Source organism: Equus przewalskii, chromosome 5 (genome assembly GCF_037783145.1).
Source record: "Equus przewalskii isolate Varuska chromosome 5, EquPr2, whole genome shotgun sequence".
NCBI classification, from domain to species: domain Eukaryota; kingdom Metazoa; phylum Chordata; class Mammalia; order Perissodactyla; family Equidae; genus Equus; species Equus przewalskii.
Genome location: NC_091835.1, coordinates 53076660 through 53101809, shown reverse-complemented (window position 1 = coordinate 53101809; position 25150 = coordinate 53076660). Strand labels below are relative to the sequence as shown.

The 25150-nt window shown below is 35.8% G+C and overlaps 1 protein-coding gene across 2 annotated transcripts in view; it reads left to right on the top strand.

Moving 5' to 3' along the window:
• ITPR2 (inositol 1,4,5-trisphosphate receptor type 2) overlaps nt 1-25150 on the top strand; it is a 473043-nt gene that overhangs the window by 310203 nt on the left and 137690 nt on the right. For both annotated transcript variants that reach the window (XM_070620853.1, XM_070620852.1), the window contains exons 40-45: nt 4842-5025; nt 5716-5972; nt 9021-9221; nt 11654-11764; nt 15751-15846; nt 17284-17406. In XM_070620853.1, the coding sequence (XP_070476954.1) occupies nt 4842-5025; nt 5716-5972; nt 9021-9221; nt 11654-11764; nt 15751-15846; nt 17284-17406 (972 nt within the window). The remainder of the gene's footprint in view (nt 1-4841; nt 5026-5715; nt 5973-9020; nt 9222-11653; nt 11765-15750; nt 15847-17283; nt 17407-25150) is intronic.

Here is a 25150-nt window from a genome sequence, read left to right as displayed (position 1 = left end):
TTTCTAGATTCCTGTTTCTGGGCCACTGAGGATCATCAGATGAGATTATCTTTCACCTTCCATACGTATTTATGCTTATTTATGTCCTCTTCTTGCTGGAGAAGAAGGCAGCTCCTGTCAGAAACCATGTGTTCCACTTTGAAATTCCTGACAAGTTCTTCCCTACATCCCTTCACCACCAAAACACCTTTCAGTTATTTTTTTATATAATGTTTCTGTGGCAAGTGTCACTGGTGACTTTTTCTTTCTTTTTGAAACCTTTTCAGTTTAGGCTTTGGGACACCAACCTCTTCTCTTCCTACCTCCTACCATTTCTTCTTAGGCTCTTTTTCTTTTCTTTTTTTAATTTTATTTTTTTGCTTTTTCTCTCCAAAGCCCTCCGGTACATAGTTATGTAATTTCAGTTGTGGGTTCTTTTAGCTGTGGCGTGTGGGACACTACCTCAGCGTGGCTTGATGAGCGGTGCCGTGTCAGTGCCCAGGATTTGAACTGGCAAAACCCCGGACCACTGAAGCGGGGCGCGCGAACTTAACCACTTGGCCACAGGGCTGGCCCGTCTAAGCCTCTTTTGAAGGCACTTGTTCCTTAACTCTTCTACTTAACTCTTAACTCCTGACATCTCTCAAGTTTCTTTGGGCTCTCGTCTGTTTATTTTGCTTGTTCCCTCAGCCTGATCTCATTCATTTTGACATGTTAGACTTCCAGTCAATGCTGATGATTCTCAACTCACTCACTCAAGTTCTAGACTCTACGTTCAGCTATCTTCCAGAAATATTTAGTGGGATGTCCCATAACTACCTTGAACTCAACATGTCCCAAACTGAATCCACTATTGTTCGCCATCCACCCACTCCTCCTTTTGCTTTACCTTTCTCAGTGACTGGCAACCTACCCAGCTGTCTGGCCAGAAACTTGAAAGCCAGCCTTGACCTCAACTTACTCACCCTCACTCTCTTCCCAAACATCTCATCGAAGGCCAACCTCTGATTCTGCCCTGTTGACGTCTGTCATATCCATACTCTGCTTTCAATCTCTGCACATCCAGCTATCTTTACCCATCCCTCTTATCTTTTCCTGGACCATGATGAGTAGTCTTGCAGGAACTATCCCTCATTCCATTTTCGCCCTTCTCCAAATCATTCTCCGTGTTGCTTCCAAAGATATCTTTCCAAAAAACATGTTATTCTCCTGTTTAAAATCTGTCACTTGCCCTATAAAGGCAAACTGCTTGCCATCGTCCGTAAGATCCTTCATGATTTAATCTCTTCAAATTTTCCAACTTTTCCTTTCTTATTCCACCTCCCCCCTCTTCTCCCTCTCTCTTGTGCGCCAGCTATACTAAGCACTTTGTAGTTCCTCAGAGGCGTTGTCTTATTCCTCATGTTACTTTCTCCTCTTTGAGGACTCAACTTATGAACTTCTCTTGGAAGCCTTTTCTGATCCCATGTCCCACTAGGCAGAATTGTTCTCTAGTTACTATATGCCTCTGCCGTATCCTGCAGACATCTTCAGTAGCATTTCTGCCACGTTATTGCGCCACTTCATGTGTGCCTCAGGCTCTGTCTAGTAAATTATAAATCCTTAAAGGTTGAGACCACGTGTTGTTCATCTTTTTATGCCTTGTGTCTGGCACCATGTCTGGCGCAATCTAGGCGCTCAATAAATGTTCAGGAATGGTCTGAGTCAAGATGTACCTCCTTCACAGTCTTCCATATCTGGCTGGGGCCTTTGGCCACCACTCCTTTATCTGAGTTCCCATAGCACTTGTTTCTTTAATGCTCACTGGGCACTTTGCCTGTGTTACTTTATCGTTATTTGTATGATACCTACCTTTCCAATTAAATTTTATCTTTCTTAAAGTAGGGGATCGTGTCCTGTTCTTTATATCTACAATGCTTTATAGCCATTCAACCAATATTTGTTGATGAAATAACATTAGCTTGTTTTTGTTTGTGAAAACCTTTTAAGATGGGTTATGACAATCTCATTTACCAGCCTACCCCCTTTAGGTTTCTCACATCTACATCATTGTGTAACCCAGATGTCAGCTGTGTGCTCCTGGCTCTAAGAGGTCTATCTGGTTAGGGTCAGCTTGAATCCCATTCCTTGCCCTTTAACAGTCTAAAACCCACTCCTCTCCAAGACTTCTGCCAGTCCCCAGGGGCGTTTACAGTTTCACAGTCTCCTTAGCCACTGAAGTCTTGCTTTCTTAGTTCGTTGATTGTGTTGACACCCCTATTTCTGTGCTCCTGAGATAGGAATCTGATCCCCTTCCTTAATCTCTACCCTCTTGGCTTCATAAGTCACTTTATATGTTTAGTGTGCTTTATTAAAGATTAGTTGATGGGGAGGATAGAGGAGGTACTTATATTACAATTTTAAATTGAACACTAATAACAATAGTGAAAAGAATACCTGCTAAATACCAGGTCCTGTTCTTAGTGCTTTATATGTATTAACTTACTTAATACTCACAACAACCTATGAGGTAACTTAAATATTATCTCATCTTACCAAAGAAGCATCCAAGATAGACAGTGTAATTTCCTTACCCAAGCTCTCATAGCTGTTTAGAGATAGAGCCGGGATTCGAACCCGTGCAGTCTGGCTCCAGAGTCTGTGCTCTTAACCACTATAAGTATCTCCTCTCTAAAACAGCCTTCTACTTCCTCGCTCCTGGGAAGGTTCACTGGCTGACTCACCCTGCATCATGCCCTAGCTCCTCACTTCCTTTCCCTTCTCTGTCCTCCCGTTTCTAGTCTCCCTCCTCTTCTTGGGGGAAACTCCTTCCTCTGTGGCCCACGTCTGTTTCTCCATCACCCTTGGCTCCTGAAAAAACCTGAAAGTTTCCCCTGATACTCTGTGCAACTGATAGAGGTAGTTTCCTAATTAAAAATCATACCTTTCATAAGAGAAATCCTTATGCTACCTGTTGAGATTATATACATATATACATATATATAACATACTTTTGATTTTTATTAAAATCATACTATTCGGCTTGTAGAGCCCTAGTTTAAAAAAGGCGTGTCTATGTAAATAATCTGTTTTTTTGAGCTGAAGAGGTTACTTTATAAACTTAGCAATTTAGAGTCAGAGAATCTAGATTTAACTCCTAGCCCTACCACTTACTAGTTATGTAATATTGGGCAAGCCGTTTAGGTAGGTGATCTATAAAATGGAAATAAGAGCACTCTCTATTCATCACACAGTTGTACTGAAAGTATCAGTGAGATAACGTATGTCAAGGGACTACATAAATTATAAAACTTTGTTTTCATAGAGCCACAAAGTTTCTATAACTTCCTCATTAATATATTGGAACCCCCTTCCACCTTCTAACTCCATTATATTGAAAATATTAGGGTTTAACATCAGCTTAATTTGTGAGACCGTTGAGGTCTGTAGATGCTGCATTTATCCTTTGAATTAACAGAACCGGCTCGACTGTTTCACTGTCGTTGCCATGGTTACGGTGGCTTTTTGGCCTGCTTTCTTGAGGGGTTGCTAGCCCTCTGCTTAGAGCTTCCCCTTGTAGGTATGAAGCCAACTTCTAAGGCTTCATAAAACACTCAGTGAATGTATATTGCCCGTATCGAAAATTGCAGGACAGGCATCCATTTCCTGACCTGATGCCCGTGGCGTCTCACTTGCAAGTCCCGGGACCTGTGGGTCATGGTTCTAGGCCTTCTTTCAGGAAAGCGTATCTGCAGGAGCCAAACTCCCCAAAATTGGCCGTCTAGATTTATTGGATTATGGTCAATTCTACTTGATCTGGAAATCATTATTTTTTCGTTTGTTTTCTTCACACTGTCTCTCATCAAGGTTATATAACTCTCTTTTGGTTAGTACATTACTGAAGTCATTATCATTAATTTTTTTTGCTTCCATTTCTCTTGTTTGTGTTGTGTCTATCCCATGGTTTTGTAATAATAACTTACCGTTTCCCACCCAGTGCAAATTCTGTCTTCTCTAGAGTGTGTCGTCTTTCCTATCTCCTACCTCTTTTGGATAATTCCACAAGTCACTAAGCAAACAATGATTAGAGCAGATATTCCCAAGGTTCAGGATTTCCACCTCTCACTAAGATATGTTTTATCATACTGTTTGGTGTTGAATTCTTCCTATATCATTATTCACTCTAAAGCAGAATTCATTTTACACATTTTTTGGTGGCTTCTCCTAGACCCCATGCAAAACAATGTAGCTAATGAAGTACCAAAAGAACTCAGTCCTATTTATCAGTGGATTCCTGTGAGTAAGGCTGCCATGGTAACACAATCTAAATTAAATGTACTTTAATTTAGATAAAGAGGAAAATAACTCTTGTAACTGTCCATAAACTCACATTTGCATAGGATGATCACTGGATTAGTGGCTGTTTTTCACTGTGGATTACAAACTCATGAGGCAGGGATTGTGGTTGTTTTTCCTTTTTGTTCTACTCCTAGTGCTAGCATAGGGCCTGGCACATAGTAGTCACTCAATAAGAATGTATTGAATCAATACATGACTTCATAATAACATCAAAATCAAAGAACTCTTGGCATGCAACTTCTTACAGTGCCTTTGTAAATCTTAAAATAAATGATCAGTAAGGATGAATTAAACAGCATATGAAAACATGTTGGATTTTACTGGAAAGTGCTAAGCAAATACAAGCTATTATTAGTATGCATTAACTAGTACAGGAGACTGGCAAAAGCTGTCAATTTCTGAAATAATAATGGGCAGCACGTTAAATGTGTTCTTTTATCCGTAATGTTTATGTTTATTTCAAGCATAAAAACACTACTTTTCTCCCCTTGGGTATTGATACCTTAAAATATGTTTTCTTGCAGCGTTCTTTCTACCAGCAGTTGCATGAACAAAAAAAGTCAGAAAAATTCTTCAAAGTTCTCTATGACCGAATGAAGGCTGCTCAGAAAGAGATAAGATCAACAGTGACGGTTAATACCATAGACTTAGGTAACAAGAAAAGGGATGATGACAATGAATTGATGACATCTGGTCCACGAATGAGAGGTAAAGAAATAGTTGAGTATTTGGGAGAGTAAAGTGAGAGAAAAGAGGGTAATACAAAGTTTAGATCTCACTTATCTTTGTCATCTCCCTTACCTTAGTCTAATTATCCCAACTGTGGCTCTGAATTATTATGGTCATGGGGGTTGACCTTGAAACAGCTTTGCAAAACCAAACTCAAACAAGCCTTTAGTGCAAAGTGACTAATGACATAAAAATGTTTGATTTCATTGTGGAATGCATAGCAGAGAGCAACTATCCCAAACCTTCTGAGTGTTCATGAAATTTAAACTTTAAGAACAGAAATTACAGCACTATATGCTAATGAAAGATTCTTGGTAGTTGGAGTAACAAAGTCACCAGGGTAGTAAATAAAAATCATATAAATATTAACATTTTGAAGTTGGCCGTGTTTTTCCCGTCTTCTCGTATTCCTGAACGCTCATATTTTATGTTTATCAGAAAGACATCAGCCCTCGTAAAATTCGCTAGGCATTAAGATCTTTAATATCCCAGTGCAAGTTTAATTTTTTAGTAACTACTTCAAATTACTTTTGGGAAATTGTTGCACCTCTTGTCAGATGATTTTTAACTCACTTGTTAGAGAATTTGGGCGCCTGGTTGTCTTTTTTTTAATTTTAATGAGCAAAAGGAAATTAATTCAGAAATATAAGAGTACTGCTTTATTTTCAGTAAGAGATCCATCATTACACTTAAAAGAGGGAATGAAAGGGCAATTAACAGAAGCTTCTTCAGCAACATCCAAAGCATACTGTGTATACAGAAGAGAAATGGATCCAGAAATAGACATTATGTGTGCAGGATCAGAAGCAGGAACTGCGGAGGAAAAGTCTGCAGAGGAAGTCACAATGAGTCCTGCAATTGCCATCATGCAGCCGATCCTGAGATTTCTTCAGTTACTATGTGAAAACCACAACCGCGAACTACAGGTATTTGATCTTTATTTGTGTGAAAGCTGAGGTTGCAGCCTATGATTATAAGGAATTAAATTCAAATAAAACTAACAAGTAGTTTTGGAGAGAGAATCAATAAAACCAGCAGTGCTTTTTTGAAATGGGAAGAAACTTTTGTATCTAAGTAAAGAAAAATAAGAGGAAAATTCCTTTATGTATGAAAAGATCAGGCTCAGACAGTACTATCATTTGCATCCTCAACTCATGTCTTTTTAGCCTTGATGGGCATTGTCTAATCCTAGTATTCCAGTATTTGTTGACTAAGGTCACATTTGCATCACCTGTACCTTTTGTGATTTCGTAGACTTCAGAAACTTTTATCATTTCCAACTGAATTCATATTTCTTTTCTTGTTTTGGTGAGGAAGAGTGACCCTGAGCTAGCATCTGTTGCCAATCTTCCTTTTTCTTTTGCTTGAAGAAGATTGTTGCTAAGCTAACATCTGTGCCAATCTGCCTCTGATTTTTGTTTGTGGGACACTGCCACAGTATAGCTTGATGAGTGGTGTGTAGGTCTGCACCTGGGATCTGAACCCATGAACCCGGGCAGCCAAAGGGGAGTGCACAAACTTAACCACTATGCCACCAGGCCAGCCCCAGAATTCATATTTCTTGAGTGAGGATACAGAGTATATTTATATGTCTTCATTGGAAATGGAGTTAACATAAGAGAGGATTTTTTACAACAATGAAGGCTGATACAAGTGTAAATGAATATAGTCCTGGACTTACATCGTTTTTGGTACATTTTGACTTTGTCAAATAGATGAGCTTAAGGATGCCTAGGAATTTTGCCCCCCTCGTCTTTTTTACATTATTTCTACACATTGCTTATTGTCACCATGGCAAAATGACATGAAAGGTGAACTGGTTTCTAAGAGCACATACCAGTATTAGAGAGACAGCAGAGTTTGAAGTTGTGTTCTCTAGTAAGGGTCTAGAGTGCAGGTATTCTGAATTGATAAGAAATGGTAGATTCATGTAAGTTGAATTAAATATCCTCCAAGGGGATGAGAAGCTCAGGCATGAATGAATGGCAGAAGCCATGACTCTTGTGGACCACCCCACCACAACTTCAGAGCTGTTGGCAGGCAAAGGCCAGAAGCATTACTTCCAGAGGGAAGATACTGAATATGTGCCTAGTGCTTAGCCTGACCCATTTTGTCTGTTCGTGTAGGAGGTAGATATGTTATATAGTATCTGATTAAACATTCTACTGATAGGAATGTGGGATCAGACAATTTGGAAAATGCTTCTTATAAAATAGTTGTTTTAGTAAAAATATATGATAGAATTATTCACAATAGGTAATATGTAGAAGCAAGCTAAGTGTCCATTGACAGATGAATGGATATACAAATTATGGTACATATATACAATGGAATATTATTCAGCCTTAAAAAGGAAGGAAATTCTGACATATGCTACAATATGCATGAAGCTTGGGACATAATACTAAATGAAGCCTCAGTCACAAAAAAGACAAATACAGTGTGATTCTACTTATATGAGATTTCTAGAGTAGACAAAACCATAGAGACAGAAAGTAGAATGGTGGTTGCCAGGGGCTGGGGGCAGGGAGAATGGAGAGTTGTTAATAGGCATAGAGTTTCAGTTTTATAAGATGAAAAGAGTTCTAGAAATGGTTGATGGTGAATGGTAGCTCAACATTATGAATATATTTAATACCACTGAACTGTATACTTAAAAATGGTTATGATGGTAAATTTTATGTGTGTTTTGCCACAGAAAAAAAATTGAGAGGCCAGCCTGATGGTGTAGTGGTTGAGTTTGCTCACTCTGCCATGGCAGCCCAGGGTTCATGGGTTCAGATCCCAGGTGTGGACCTGCACACCACTCATCGGACCATGCTATTTTTGCATCCCACATACAAGATAGAGGAGGATTGGCACAGATGTTAGCTCAGGGCCAATCTTCCTCAAGCAAAAAGGGAAGATTGGCAACAGATGTTAGCTCAAGCCAATCTTCCTCACCAAAAAAAAGGCAAAAAAAATCACAAAAACAAACTAAAAGAAAAAAAGAATAAATGATAGAAATAAGTTCAAATAAATACATTAAATAATAAATTAATACAAATAAGTAATAAAATAAAAAATAAAAGTTTCCCTCTTTGCTTACCCTTTCACCATATTTACTCCCCCAAAGAAATTACTATTAACAGCTTATGTTTCCTTCTAGAAATTTTTATGCATGTATAAGCGTATTGATCTTTACATGTAAACCTTTTTTAAAAAAAATTATATAGTGTCCCTCAATTTCTTTTTTCATTTAGCAATATGTCTTATTACTAGATTATATTTATATCAGTACATATTAAAGAAATACCTCATTTTTATAGCTTTGCAATGTTCCAGGGTTTGGATATACTCTTATTTACTAAGCCAGTCACATTATGATGGCTATGGTGTAGTTTCCAGTGTTTGCTGTTTTTGCAGTGTGCAATGACCCTCTTGATGGAATTGCGTCCACAAAGAATATATATATATTCTCTCTATATATAGTCTCTCTCTCTATATATAATAACTTTGTAGAAATGGAGTTGTATGTTAGCTCAAAATTTTGCTAGGGGCTTCAAGTTGCCCTCCGTAATGGTTGTATCATTTATTGTTTGAAGCTGCACTGTTCATAAAGGGTCATTTACTTGAAAATTTGATTGCTTCTTTCCTTAATTAACTTCTCTCTAGTTTCCTTTTTCCTTACCCTATTCCTACTGCCTATTATTTTTGCCCTCTCTATATAGTTTTAAAATAATGATATTGAGAAATGTTTGTTGTGAAGTATACTGATAAATATAGATCCCTAAGGAAAAAAACATGAGTCTTTCTTTTTTCTTAAACCTAGGAGAAATTTAATAAATGTGAACACTTTCTTACAAAGAGCAGTTTCATTCCATATTGCCATGGGGATCTTTTCAAGTTAGAAAAACACAAGTACAGAGAGAACTGAAAACAATTAGCAGTGATTTTTTTTTTAACCCTTTGGGTATATTTTCTTTTGCCTTCAGAACTTCTTGAGGAATCAGAACAACAAAACCAATTACAACCTTGTCTGCGAGACCCTTCAGTTTCTGGACTGCATTTGTGGAAGTACCACGGGCGGCCTGGGCCTGTTGGGTCTCTACATCAATGAGAAGAACGTAGTGCTGGTCAACCAGACTCTGGAGAGCTTGACGGAGTACTGCCAGGGTCCATGTCATGAAAATCAGGTAAGCGTGAAAGCAGTTCTTCGTGCAAAACGTTCGTGACTAATTAGTAAAGGGATCAAATTGGTGAGCAAGCCAACCTTTGTGTACATGTAAAAGATCTTTCTGCTTGCTTTGCCACGTATTTTTACTTTCCTAACAAAACATACAGAGACTGAATTATAGACTAGCAAATACTATGCCATATTTTAATTTAATTTCATTGTAAAAGAAAATTCCCATGAAAATGTTCCAGAGAGAAATCACACATCAAAAAGTAGAATATGTTTTTTCATCCTTGATCAGCTTTCATCTCTAGTGACTCTTTCTAGGATTTGTGGAATAAACTCCCTTGGCTTCTTTGGCTCCACTGCAGTGGGTAGTGTATATTATCTCCTTTATAGTCACAGTAAATTTATGAAATATGTATTATTGCTCCCATTTTACTGACCATATATTCTGACTCAGAGGTTGTGACATTCCAGAGTCTCAGAGTGACAGAATCAGTAAGTTGTGGAGCCATTCTTGAAACTCAGGACTTTTGATTAAGTCTAAATAGAGTGCTCTTTTGACTGTATTAGATTTTCTGGGGCAAAGTCTCAACTCTCTCTTGCAGAATGTATGTCTCTGATTCCGTTTTCTTGGATATCAAGGACACATTGTGAGAGTAGAAGAGAGAACACTCAAGCTAGTAAAGGGAAGGGAGCCACCCTGGAGTTTATTAGTAGACTGTTCACACATCTTCTCAAGTGTTGTAGGTCTGCTGTCACAAGCTTGGGTCCACTCTGGAAGAAAAAGTTTTCAAATCACAAACATTTCTGGAGATAAATTTTAAAGAAAACTTTGAGACCAAATATCAATGCGTAACATAAAAAAGAAATTTGAAAAAGAAATTTGCTTTCCTATCGTGAATTATATAACATAAACACACATATGTATACACACATATATGCATAAAAATATGCATACACGTACATACACACATACATAAGAACATAGAATAAAAACACAATTACTGACAGAATAATTTGTTATGGGGCTACTTTCTCCCCCTCTGTAATGTGCATATGACATGGTAAAAGAGTTTGTGAATTTTGCCCTTTATTTTCCTGGATTATATTTCAGTCTCCTAGGGCAATGATATACGAAAACCTAACAGTTGATTTAAAGCTAAGGAAAAATACACAAATTTAGAGATTTGGTTTTTTTGTTGGTAAAAATATGTGTATCTATAATAGAAAACATGTGTTCCCTACTTTTGGTCTTAGAAGAGGATGAAATTGAGTTTTGAAAGTAACTTACTAAATTAGGTAAGCACTAAAAGTAAAAACTAATAATAAAATAACATGAACCCCACATTCTCTAAAAATCACTTACCCTGAACCGTATGCTCTGAAAATGTGTGGAAGGAAAGAAGGTTGGTTGCAAGCAGATTCCAGAAACGATCTGCTAATTGATTCCCTCTAAGTTTAGCAAACATTTTAACGATCAGGAGAACCTCGGCAAGTGTAGAAGATGGATGGAAAACACCTTTCCTTTGTGTTAGGGGAGTAAAAATGTCCTTGTATGGAGGGAGAAATGAAGCCCCTTCTGAAAAATAACAGTTATTTTAGAGTAACCTTGATTTGACTCTTTCCCATTTAACTCCCCTGGGTTTCAATTTTTCAACCCCTTGACACTGGGTGCTGCCTTGTAACATGGAGTTCCACAAATTCCTGGTTTTCAAGTTCTATAAAATAAAGTAAGTTCAGAGTCCTAGCACCATAGTCCCTAATCTTCAAAATACTGTTTCTCTCTCAAGATGTTTTATAAACTTTCCCCCAAGTAAATCTCTCTATAAATCACTCAAGTTTAAAGAATCTACTGAACTTTCCTCAACCACTGTCATTGACGGGACGTCCGCAAAACACCAGGAGGTGTCTATATTCCCTGTCTGTTGCCACCCAGCAAGTGCAGCATCACTTTCACTCATTTAGCATTAAGTAGCAGCTAAATTAAAATGCTACATCAGTACCAATAAAGTTTGTTTAGCCAAAAAGATCACACTTCTTCTGTAAATGGGAATATTCTCTCAGCCAGGATAAATCATATCATAAAATCCTAAATTTAAAGAATTCCTCTATTGAAGGGCATATGAAAATTTATTGACTGAAAGAGAACTTAACCAGTGTTCTTTGAAATTCTATAAAAATGGTCCATTTTAAGAGACACCCATTACACACAGTGTATCTCTCAGTGTTCTGCATACAAAGCCATTTAATTAATACTAATCAATTAGTAGTCAGACTCTATGCAAAAGAAGTAAGACTTAAACCTTTGATTTAATCTCAAAGTAAAATTTTAATTATATTTTAAAGGTCAAAAAGCTAAGATAATTCTGTTATCTTATGTTAAATGATTTCTAGTGCTCTTATGTTATAAATAGAATATTATTTTATAAACATTTTGTTTTCTAGACGTGTATTGCTACTCATGAATCTAATGGGATTGACATCATCATTGCTTTGATTCTAAATGACATAAATCCTCTTGGTAAATATCGAATGGACCTGGTGCTCCAACTAAAGGTAAAAGAAATCCACTATTCAGGGAGGAAAAGTGACATTCTCTATTTAAAATTCCCCTTTACAGCTGACTCTAAATCTTCAAGTAGCTCTTGTAAAAACCAAGATATTATCGTATTTTCAACTAATGAATTGACAGGGAGAGATAGTGAAAGCACAATGTACACTAAATTTCTCATAAAATGTCAAATAAACTTTGCGGTAATGTCAGTTGGAGAGTACTTTATTGGAAGTTCTTTTAAGTAGCCACTTTGTTTCACTACTTCTGGTTTTATTTTGTATTTTTCATTATATAGAGGAGCAAAAGGTGCTGAACATTCGCTATACCGTATATTTTTAATTCTTCTTAACTACAGAATTCTATCTAGGAAATCACAAATATAATTTATAATTTATATATAAAATTATGTATATAAGTATACATATATAAATACAAAATTTTGTATATAGTTATAAATATAATTTATAAAAGGAGAGCTGCATTTTAGTTTTATGGCTCTCTTTTTTCTAAAAGGTGTTTCTTTTTACATTAGGATCTTATTTTTTCCCCAAATACTATAAGCCATTTTCACATTCTTTTAAGAAGTTGTTTTAACTTAAGCCATGCACACACTTCTGAGCAGTTCCATTTATCAGAGCTCAGGAACACAATGGCATTTAAAAAATTTCTTCAATCTTTTGATCAATTGGCTATTGACAAATGAATATACACAAGAAACTATATAAATCCCCCAAACAAAGGCATGATACTCAATTGAGATGAATTATTAAAGCCCATATAATTGTGTTTAGTGTTAAACAGGTAAAAAAAAATCATTGGTTAAATACAAATTTTCTGTAAAGACACATCTATCCAATATCATAGTGAATATAATTTAATTTCATATGGGTAAATTTATGGCTAAGAATAATAGGAATGATATTTTTGTAATTCTGTTTTTAATTATAGATTTATATATATAATGGAATGTATATATGTCCTGCTTATGAGAAGATTGTGCTAATGGCTCTTAATAAGCAATTGTTTCTTTTAATAGAAGAGATGAATTTGTATTTTTTCGCTGTTTTCATTTGCAATATGTATAAGCTTTGGGTCCTTCCATTCATAGATTAAAATGAAGGTGATCCTTATGTAGATTGACCTTATGTCGTTTTCCTCATTAGCATCATGCTTCAGTTAGTGAAGACAGCCTAGGCCTTTGTGACAGAGAGCCTAATTTGAATTACTAGGAAAATTTTTATTTTATCTTAAATTCATCTTTAACCGTAATTTATAAAGAAACAACATATAGAAGCCTTGGCCTTTGACTTTTTAAATCCTTTATTACTCTAAAGACTTTATCTTTAAATCTCTTCCTTTTTTTTTTTTGGTGAGGAAGATTGGCCCTGAGCTAACATCTGTTGCCAATCTTCCTCTTTTTGCTGAAGAAGATGGTTCCTGAGCTAACATCCATGCCAGTCTTCCTCTACTTTGTATATGGGATGCTGCCACAGCATGGCTTGATGAGCAGTGTATAGGTCCACATTCCAAACCTGTGAACCCTGGGCCACCAAAGTGGAGTGTAGGAACTTAACCGCTATACCACCAGGCTGACCCCTAAATCTCATTTTTAATTGCTATAACTTAATGGATGAAAATACGGAATGACTCATCAATTTAAAACAAGTGTAGGCATACAGATTATTTACAAATGCAGACCAATGTAAAAAAACTAAATGATGGGGTCTGACTTAACAGTACAAAGATATTCTTAGCTATTCAAATGAAAATGCTCTTTTGAAAGAGCATCATTTAAAATTTCATTTATGTTACTAAGCACAATTTATGTATATCTTTTCAAAATATGAACGGATTTGACATTGAAATATTTAAATGTTTACTCAAAGAATGAGGTGAGCGTACCTTTCTAAACAATCTTTCAGGCTTTGTACATAATGGCCAAATGAGAACAATGTTTCTAAGACCAAATGATATATATTGGCGAATTTTAGGGGGCTTCCTTGGCTAGGGTGCTTTTAATTATAAATTCTCTGTAACATTATAGAGATACCATATTAAAAATGTTGAGGTTTTATTTTGTATCACTCACCCCTAAATTTAATTGCTTAATCATTTATAATTTTAGGTATGCTTAACTCTGTATCCTGGTTTACTATACAATTGTATGAATTTTTTCATACATTTGTCTTGTCCTTTAACTTTTTAATTTATATTTCATTGCTGATCTTTGACTGTGAAGTGCTAAGTAGGTAGTTTTTTTGTTTTGTTTTGTTTTAAGGACTCTAGCTTCCTTTGGAAGAAAATCCTCTGTTAACACTGAAACACGCGTTTGATTTCTTATATATAGGCTCTTGTAGTTTCAAATTGATTCAGATTTCAGTGGGTCATTTACAAGATTTCTATTCTTAAAAATAGTATGAAAATAAAATTGGTTAGAAAAAATACCATATTGTCAACAGCATTCTGAAATTGGATGTATTTTTAAGCTATTGTGTATTGGGCCTGCTGAGTGAGGTTCATTAGAGAATGCAGTTAGTGTTGCCAAGGTTTTAGCTTTGAATTCTGTGGGGTCAGTTCAGATCACTGTAAGTATTTAAGCTCTGCACTAATTCTGGAGCCTTATTTTTTTAGGTGTGTTGTTTGCACAGATGCTAGTTATCAAAATGGATTTTAGGATTGGTACAAATCTGTAAAAATTGAAAAATGGAATAGAAACAAATAATACCACTTCCCCTGCAAAATACTAAAATCTTTTCAGGATGGATCAGTGACATTGGTATCATCATCATCATCATTGTTACTAATATTAGTCATTTAAAGATAGTCTTTAAGCTGTACTGCTGAAAGAAAAAATAGCTGAATAGAATTTGGTATTAAAACTGCTCAGTAAAATTAATTTGTACAACTCTAACAAAATTTGTGTGGTGAATGTCTACTCACACCAAACAACTGGTTCAATTTAAGTTTTCATCCTATAAGATGTTAATTTTGAGTCACTAAGAAGCATCTTAAAGCCATTTGAGTTGACTTCTTTTGTGCTCCTATCAAAGATGGTGTGTAGAGGTTGAGATTTTTTCTAAAAGAATATTACAAAAACACTGTAGAAATATCTCCCAAGTAGTTTTTATCATCTTGCAATTTGCCGCAATTCTAGGGCAGCGCTGTTGAAAACACAGGGTACAGAAACATCTTTCCAGATGTTGAGAATGTTGTGCTTCCTGAAACACTGTGGTGCCTGTTTGGGATTATAAATTGACTGTATCAGAAACATTTTACCTATGGGTAAAAATGTTTGAGACAATATAGTTATAAACCAAATTAGGAAGCATAAAAGACAACATAAACTATGGTCATTCTCTACTAACTAAGCAAAAATAGAAAATATTCTTCTGCAACCCAGCTGGTAAGCATGTTGCATATATATTGCCATATAGTGAGATTAATAAGCTATCAATAAATTTATATTTTATTTTTAACTCATGAATTTAGGAGTTTAAATATTAATTTTCACTAATAATTGCAGAAATTTACTTAAAATTTTGATTTGTTAATATGTATTAATGTTTTGTGTTAAAAAAATTGTTAAATTCTTTAAGTTATATCCCATTTCTGTAAAATGTGTCATTGATACTGGTTCACCTTGCTGTCTTGTTAAAATGTCATCATAGAAATGGATGTTTAGGAAATAGTGAAGGAAAATATGATTACATTTTAATGCATTATATATAAAGTCAATTTGTGTTTACAACACCTTTTAACCAATATTTAAAATATCCCTTATAATATATCACTGATTCGTTATTTTTATAGTGTATTGACAAAGAAGTAAAAGATTCTATCTTAAAATGTTAATAAGCCAAATGAAATTAGTTTAAAGTTCTGTTTGATTAAAAAACACTTTCCTGGTAATCTCAATTAAAACAAATGTGGGGATCATTAATCCATGAAATAGACTTCTCACGTGTGTTAATTCCATCTGTATCTCTAGAACAATGCCTCCAAGCTTTTGCTGGCCATTATGGAAAGCAGACACGACAGCGAGAATGCAGAAAGAATTCTTTTTAACATGAGACCCAGGGAACTGGTAAGAAAACTTTTGAAAACTGTGTTAATACTGTGTAACCTAAAAGGGTATACATGTCAGGAAAAAAGTCTAGTGACTTTCGCTACTCTACCAAGGTAGAATAGCACCTACATGACAAATACCTCGGAAGGCCCCTGATGGCAAAGCCTGTGTGATTTGGGTCCTGAGAACTTCATCCACTCTAAGCACTTTTCTTTACCAGATTGTCACCCTCTACTAAAGTGTCTGCAAATTCTTCTTGCCAGAAAAAAAGTTTACTTTAGTTCGTGAATTGGAGTATATGAGGAAGATGTGTAAAAAATGTTTGTATCCCTCAAAAATTTTATTTCTGAAAAATAAAATAAAATCAATATCTTTTGTGCTTGTTCTTATTGGTGAAATGTTGCACAATGCTTGGTCTGGAGGAAACGATGTGGAGACTTGATGAGGACTCCACAGAGATCACTAGTGTGTCTTCCTATTGCAGAGGTTGTTTTCCTCCTCACTTGTGACATGGAAATTATGAAGTAATATTGGCATGCTTTCAAAGCACTGAGTTTCAAAAGCATTGAGAACATACTCAAACTGTATAACTCAGTTCCCCAATGACTAAGTCCCACTCTTATGAGCACCATTGTTGGTGCTATGGGGAAATCCTATGGAAGGCACTCTTTTATTCTCTCTTTAATAGTAAGGAATGGAATCGAGGACAGTAGATAAAGAGATAAGATGCAGTATGATTTAACATAGATTTAATGAGAGCCTAATATCTGCAAGGCAGTGGGCAAAGAGGGGCAAGACATTCCCTATCTTTATGGTTAAATGGAGCAATGAGTTATATATTCATTCAACGATAGCACTATCCAGTAGCCCTCTGAAAATAGTCTTTCCTCTGTCTACAACATCTTTATCCCATCATCTACTTCCTCTTGTGACCCACCTTCAACATCTTGCGTGAGTTAGTGCCTCTGCCCCATGCTTGCTTCAGTTCCTCACATTTAGCCCTGCTGTAGGACTGTTGTGTTCGCCTCTTGACTTACTGACTCTCCCACTGGACAGTAAGTTCCCTGAGGGCAGATATTCTATTGTATCCACTGTTGGGTCCTCAGTGCAAAGGGCAGTGTCCAGTACCATATATTCCTGTTAACTAGTGGATGCTTAATAAATAATGAATGTGTATCATGGTTCTAGAGTCTCCTAATTCATGGGAACTTTGGCACTGTCAACATTCAAAAATCAAAGCAAAAATTTCCAAGGAAAACAGGGAATATTATAGAAAAATAATTCCATGTTCATTTAAATAAAGATGGTTTCCAAGGCCATTTTCATTTAGAGTTCTTTTATACTTTTTAAGTCTTAGAAAGTGTTCTAGTTTTTTATTATACTTCATAAACAATGTAAAATGTATATTGTTTGTGGCATTTCAAGGCTTGTTGTTACTATTTGTGTTTTTGCTAGGTTGATGTGATGAAGAATGCCTATAACCAAGGATTGGAATGTGATCATGGGGACGATGAAGGTGGAGATGATGGTGTTTCCCCAAAAGATGTGGGACACAATATCTATATTCTGGCCCATCAGGTATCATATTTTACATCTTTATATTATTTTGCTAATCTTACCAATCATGTTTTGTGTCATGGTTTGTCATCATATTTTCAACTTCTGGTCCCTTCATTTGTTCAGCACTTGCCCATCTTGCTCTGGGCCAAAGAGAGGGAAAAGCTCCCAGGGTGCCTGATTCTGCCCCCAGGGCTATGCTAGGGGCTGATCCACAAGAAAACAGTACCTGGCACCAAAAACACCTGGACCAGGAGGGAGGAGACAGTCCCATGTCAGAACCTAAGGAATAGGTAAACCGTGGAAACAAATGGAAGTCTTGAAGGAGAGAGGAAAAGAGGCTGCTGAGATGAGTGTAAAGTAAAGGGGGACACTGAGGTCTAATCAGGACAACCTTGCAGATGACTTCCGGCCTCTTTGAATTGTCAGTTGGGATGCTTCCTGCAGAAGCCATAAAGTGGCAGCTTCTAATGGGTTTCCCTTGGAATTCCTCATAAATAAGAGGCTAAATTTTAAATTCTTTTGGAGGAACCATTTCCATTTTATAGTAACTTATGAAAACATGCTTCATAAGTGTTATTTGATAAATTTAATTTGATTAACATGAAGATCAACTTTAAATTTGCATCTTCTAGTGTAGGTTTGTTTAGAAGTTAAAAATTTTAAATGTACAAATGCCAATTTGATTTTGTCTGTAGTAATGCTCTCTTTTTTACAGAAAAACTTTGTAGACTTTCCCAATCTTTCCTTCTAGTAATTTTCTCCCATTAACAGTCTCTCCCTTTTCCTGCTTCCCTGTACATCTTATTAGTTAATTGAACAGACACTGATAGATGATTCTGAGTATATTTATTATATTTATTTTTGATTTTTTCCATTTTATTGAGATATAATTGGCATACAGCACTGAGTTTAAGGTGTTAAAAGGTTGCTCTTTTGACACTTCTTACCCTTCTCTGTCCTTTGTGTAACTGCCTAGTTTATGTAAACTTAAATATAATTTTTACAAAAAATTCAAGGAGTCAAATTCTAAAAGGTGTTTTTTAATTCAATTTATTTAAAGTAAAAAAACCCCTCAAAAACAATTCACATATTTCTCTCACCCCCAACCCCCTGCCTCTAGCAACCACCAATCCGTTCTCTGTATCTATGAGCTTGGTATGCGACATTTCCATTTTCATTTTTCTCCAAGTGTTTTTTGATTTCTTCTTTGGCCCATTGGTTGTTTAGTAGCATGTTGTTTAATCTTCACATATTTGTGAATTTTCCAGTTTTCTTTGTGTAAGTAATTTCTGATTTCATATCATTGTGGTCAGAAAAGATGGTTGATATGCTTTCAGTCCTTTTAAATTTATTAAGACTTGTTCTGTGGCCTAACGTATGATTTATGTGGGAAAATGTTCCATGTGCACTTGAGGAGAATGTGTATTCTGTTGCTTTTGAATTAATGTTCTGTAAATATCTGTTAAGTACACCTGGTCTAGCATGTCATTTAAGGATGATGTTTCTTTATTGATTTTCTATCTTGGTGATTTATCCATTGATGTTAGGGGACGTATTAAAGTCACCTACTATTATTGTATTGCTCTGTTTTTCTCCCTTTAGGTCTACTAATATTTGCTTTATATATGTAGGTGCTCCTATGTTGGGTGCATAAATATTTGCAAATGTTATATCCTCTTGTTGGCTTCTCTTCTTTATCATTATGTAACATCCTTCTTTGTCTCTTATTACATCTTTGTTTTAAAGTCTATTTTGTCTGATATAAGTATAGCTACTCCAGCTTTCTTTTGCTTTTCATTTTCTGGGAATATCTTTTTCCATCCCTTCACTTTCAGTTTGTGTGTGTCCTTGCATCTAAAGTGAGTCTCTTATAGGCAGCATGTCGATGGATCTTGTTTTTTATTCATTCAGCCACTCTGTATCTTTTGATTGGAGAATTTAATCCATTTACATTTAAAGTAATTATTGATAGGTATATGATTATTGCCATTTTTTAAAAATTATTTTCTGGCAGTTTTTGTCATTTCTCTCTTCTTCTCTTGCTCTATTCCTTTGTGATTTGATGACTTTCTTTAGTCGTATGCTTATATTCCTTTATGTCTATTTTTTGTCTGTTTGCTATAGGTTTTTGCTTTGTGGTTACCATGAAGCTTATATATATCAACTTACATCTATAACATCTTAAATATGTTTTAAGTTGTTGACAACTTACGTTGATCCCATTGTAACGCTCAACATTATTACTCTCACCTCTCCCACATTTTGTGTTTTTGATATCACATTTTACATCTTTTTTATCTTGTTTATCCCTTAACTATTACTGTAATCATAGTTGTTTTTACTGCTTTTGTCTTTTCACCTTCATACTAGCTTTAAGTGATTAATTCCCTACTTTACTGTATATTTACCTTTTTCGTGAAATTCTAAAAGATATTAACAAAAGAAGTTGCTGTTCTGTAATATAGTTGGATCATGGAGAAGATTTTTAGGTCTCTCATAGTATTGCAAAATTTACATATAGAACAGAAAAAGATAAGAGCACATGAATTATACTTAGAAAGACAAAAGAATTTTAGGTATAGAGGAACTGAAAGCTAAGGCAAAGGACAAGTTGAAGGAAGTAGAACACAGAGATTTAGGATGTGGAAAAGATGTAGTGTTAGAGTAAAAGAGAAATCAGGTGACAGGAATTAAGTTGAACTAGAAAAAAAATGACTAGAGATTGAATGTGAGTGGAAAGAAAAAAATCACAGGCTGAGAATGAAAATCATATTGGCTACTAGAACTAGAATACAAAAATGTGGTGACACAGCATGTGTACATGGTCAAGGAGTTACTTCAGAAGCTGTACCGCTGTGGAAGGACAATATCAAAGAAGAGTAGGGAAGAGTGAGCAGTCATAAGTTTTAGAAGAAGGAAGTAGAGGAATACAGCCACCCATATTTTCTTGACTGAAAGCTAGTCTTGCTCTGTCTGGAGAGGTTATTCCCTCTGCATGAGGGAGCAGCTATATGAACAAGACCAGCTAAGTCAGCCCTGGAACCAGTAGAGTGGTGGATGTTTGAACCAGACCACCTCATGTCCATGAAGAAGACATTTAAAAGTGCAATCGCATATTACCAGTATAATATAAGTAACAATAAAAATGTCAAGGTCAAGAAAAGACTTGCTATTAGGTCTGTTTAAAAGTAGAGAAGACAAATTTTAAAAACAGGCTAAGGTGGATGTTGCGAAAAATGGAGAATGAGGATAAAGAATGCAAGAGCTATTCATAGATCAAAAGATAATGATATAATTTATGAAAGAAGTTAAAAAGGAAGACAGCATAAAGGTCAGTGATTTTGATGGATTTGAGTTTACGAAAGTGCTTGGAGAGAACAGATTAGATTCGAAGATGATGGTGGAATTGTTCAAGGAGTAGGAATTCAGACGTAGTAAAAAATTAACAAGGGGTTAAAAACAACTTACTGAAATGAGGAGATAAAACAATGGCTGTGAAAATGGCTTGAATGGATATATAGAGGTTTCTTAATTTCCCAAAATCAAAATGTTGGAAAAACAGTAGTTCACAGAGCCAGGATGGTGCAATACAGAGTTACATAAATAAAGCCAGACTTCAGGAAGAGAGAGAACGTCAGACTGAGTAAAGGGAAGAAGGAGATTCTGAATTGCTGTATACTTTAAGCCTTGTGATTAAATTCTAAGAGCATAGCTATGAAATGAGAGTTTGTGTGGGTGTCTTCTAGGCGCACAGAGGGGAAAGGGATGACAAAATATACGGAACAGTGTATGTAATTGGCAGTGTAGAGTTAAGCAACTGTCTGCTTATTTTCTTATAGTGACATGGGGGGGTTGTTACCTTGCCACTTTATAAATGTATTCTCTATCGAGTGACTCCTCCCATCAATGTTTCACGAAAAATTTAGTTTTTACTCACAGAAGAGAACCCACTATGCTCTTTTGATGTTTCCACAGTTGACTTCTATGGCTTTTGTTAGGCCAGGATATTATATTTGGTTTCTTGGGGGGCCAAACATGTTTGCTGAGTTCCTCATGAACCTGTTGTCCAGACAGCTCCCACACCAAGGCACAAATGCCAAAGAGCGCCGGGTGTGAGCTGTGCTTCAGTAGTAGCCATGTAGCTGTGCTTTAGGGGGTTGGTGGAGTCCAGATTTCACCGTTTTCATTGTGAATATGGAATCGCTTGGCTCTTGCATGCTGATGACCGTGCAAATTGGTTTCTGCCTTTGCACAGTTCAGTAATTCCAAAACCGAGGTTCAACTTCCTCCTTGTTTTACTATAATCATCTTTTGTGCAGACGGTTTATTTTGGTTCCCTCAGACTTTCAATTTTTGTTGTTACTCTTTTCATGGCAGTAAAGTAGTTCTGCTTTTAATGTCAAGACATCCCTTTTGCTCCTTCCTGTGGTTGGTGTTACAAGAAACAAATAATGCTTCTTGTAAGTGTCTTGTCTCATCTACATAAACTATAAATACATCAAAAAGGGAATTTCTTAAGTTCTAATACTATAGTGTCGTGCAGAGAATTTCCTTAAAATTCAGCTATGTGTCCTTTTTGACTTTCTGTCTTCCACATGATCTCCTCACACTTCTCTGCCTCCTCTTTCCACTCTAGTCTTGGTCTTTTATAGTCTGCTTTCTTCCTGTTGCTTCTCCTCTTTTTTCTTGTCTTTCTATAGTATAGTCACTGTCCACAATCTAGAACATAGTTCAATACTCTGGATATGTTTAACATGTATTAAGCCATATTGTTTCTCTGGTCCCATGGAGCAATTTCTGTTTTTCTGTCTGAAATCCTTTATTTTATTTTCTCCCTCAGCTTTATTAAGATATAATTGACACGTAACATTGCATAAGTTTAAGGTGTATGATGTGTTGATTTGATACATTTATATATTGCAAAGTGATTACCGCCGTAGCACTGGCCAGCACCCCCATCCAGTTGCATAATTATCACTTCTCTTTTGTGGTGAGAATATTTAAGATCTACTCTCTTGGCAACATTCTAGTATATGATACAGTGTTATTAGCTACAATCACCAGGCTGTACATTAGATCCCCAGAATTTGTTAATCTCGTAACTGGAAGTTTGTACAATTTGACTAATATCTCCCCATTTCCCCCACTTCCCAATCCCTGGTAACCACCACTCCACTCTCTATTTCTCTGAGTTTGACATGTTTAGATTACATATATAAGTGGTATCACACAGTATTTTTCTTTTTCTGTCTGACTTATTTCACATAACATAATGTCCTCCGGGTTCATCCAAGTTGTCACAAACAGCAGGATTTCCTTCTTTCTCACGGCTGAATATGATTCCAATATATATACACATCTATCTATATATAATGGAATATATATAGATAGATGTATATACACATACACACCACAACTTCTTTACCCATTCATCCATTGATGGAAAGTGAGATTGTTTCCATTTCTTGGCTATTGTGAATAATGCTGCAATGAACATGTGAGACTATTTTAATACCTACTAGAATTAAGTATATGGAGAAATGTCATATGCTTTGCAGGCTGGGGAGAAATATTAGATAGCAAGCCTGTGGAAAGCAAAAATAACTCCTGGCTCATCAGGCAAGAAAGAATGGATCACTCTAATTACCTATATGAAATTATTTTTAAGATATAGGCTTTAAAAATTTTCATGAGCATCTCCCCATGTCACTAAATAGTCTTTGAAAATGTAATTTTAATGTCTGCATAATTGTTCATCATTTGCATGTACCATAATTTGTTTAATTCCTCCTTATTGTTAGACGTTTAGGTTTCTAATGTTTTTGATATTATAAATTATGCTATATTAACATTCTCGTACGTTAATCTTTGTCTGCTACACTGATAATTTCCCTAGGATAAATTAGAAGAAATTTAATTACTAGGTTGCAGGGTAGTAAGTATGTTATAATTTTTGATGCATATTATAAAATTGTTTTTCACAGTGTGTGATGGATCTCATCTTACTCAATCCTAAAATTATTACCATCTTAAAAAAATCTTTGCCAAACTGATAGTATTTGGAACCACTCAATAAGTGTTTGTTGAATGAATTAATGAATTATAGATGAAAGGGGATCTCATTTTAATTCACATCTTTTTTTAAAAAAATTTATAATAAATATCACAGTAAAAATAAAACTGACAATGGCTAAAACTAAACGTGCTAAGACTTGTTTCTGAATAAAAAATAATAGAGTTAAATCTTAGCAAATTGAAAATCTGCAAACTTTGGTAAGCCAGATGGACTTGGAAAAAATAAGTCCTGGAAAGGAAGCTTAATGGTTGAAGCTCTCACTGGCAAAACAAGAAAGAAAGATAGAAAAATTGATCAGTGAATCAAACCATTCTCACATCTTTTGGATTACTAATAAAATATACTATCTCTTAATATGTTATTTGGTGATTTTTATTTCTTCTTTGAATTACTTGAATATGTGTTTAGCCATTCTTATTGGGGTTCATTTTTTTCCTAGTGAATTTTAATTAAGGTTAATAAACCTTAGTCATGGTTAGTTATAACTACTTCTTCCTAATTCATTTGCTTTTTAATGTTTTTTTCTTTTTCTTTTCTTTTTTTTTTTTTGAGGAAGATTTGCCCTGAGCTAGCATCTGCCATCAATCTTCCTCTTTTTGCTGAGGAAGAGTGGCCCTGACCTAACATCCGTGCCCATCTTCCTCTACTTTAAATGTGGGATGCCTACCACAGCATGACTTGCCAAGCGGTGCCATGTCCGCCCTGGGGATCCAAACTGTCAAACCCCAGGCCGCTGAAGCAGAACGTGCGCACTTAACCACTGCGCCACCAGGCCGGCTCTCTTTTTAATGTTTTAATAATAGTTTTCTTCCATCACCTTGAGATCTGTTAAACACTCACTAGATTTTCTTCTAGTGTATAATGAATTCAGTTCTTGTATTTAATTATATATAATCTTTCCTTGTCATAATGCAAGAATAATAAAAAGGTAAGTTCTTGTGCTATTTCGTCCCTAAAGACATAGTCCAAGACTTAGTAGTAACGGCAATCCATGAGGACAGGGTTTGTAGGAGTTACATGAGTGTGATCTAGAGCGTGGGTCACAGAGAGACCTTTAGTAGAAGAAATCAGAGCCAAAATCCAAACCACTTTCAGGGACAAAGAGGGCATGTGAATGAGTGATGTGGGGACAGGCGAGGCTGGGACCACCTGGTGATACTCTTTCAAAGCAGGCAGCCATTACTTACCTCTGCTGACTTTCCAGTTGGGATCACAGGCCCTGGATTTCCACTTCTTCCAGTATTTCAAAAGAATCCTGAATTTTGAAATTTCTTAAAAATGTGAAATTGCCTAATTTTTAAAAGTTGACAACTCATTCAAAATTTTTCAAAACAGTAAGTAGTGAAACAAAACTCATCAGCAAGTAGAATCCAGCCCATGAGCCATAGTTTTCCACTTGTGGAGTAAAGGATCCAAATTTCTCATTCATTTTTTATTCATTTGCATGGATTTTTTGAGTGCTTACTAGATGTCAGGCACTGTGCTAGATACTCGGAAAACAGCAGTGAAGTGACCAACCAGAGATCAATGCTCAGGGCATTTCCATTCTGACAAGGAACAATGAAGAGCAGGCAAACCAGAGATAGCAGATAGTGAAGCAAGCTATGCAGTGAATGAGAGTAGGGTGTGATGATAGACAGTCATGAGGTACTGTTGTAGAGTGGGTGATCAAGAGGATTTTCTCTG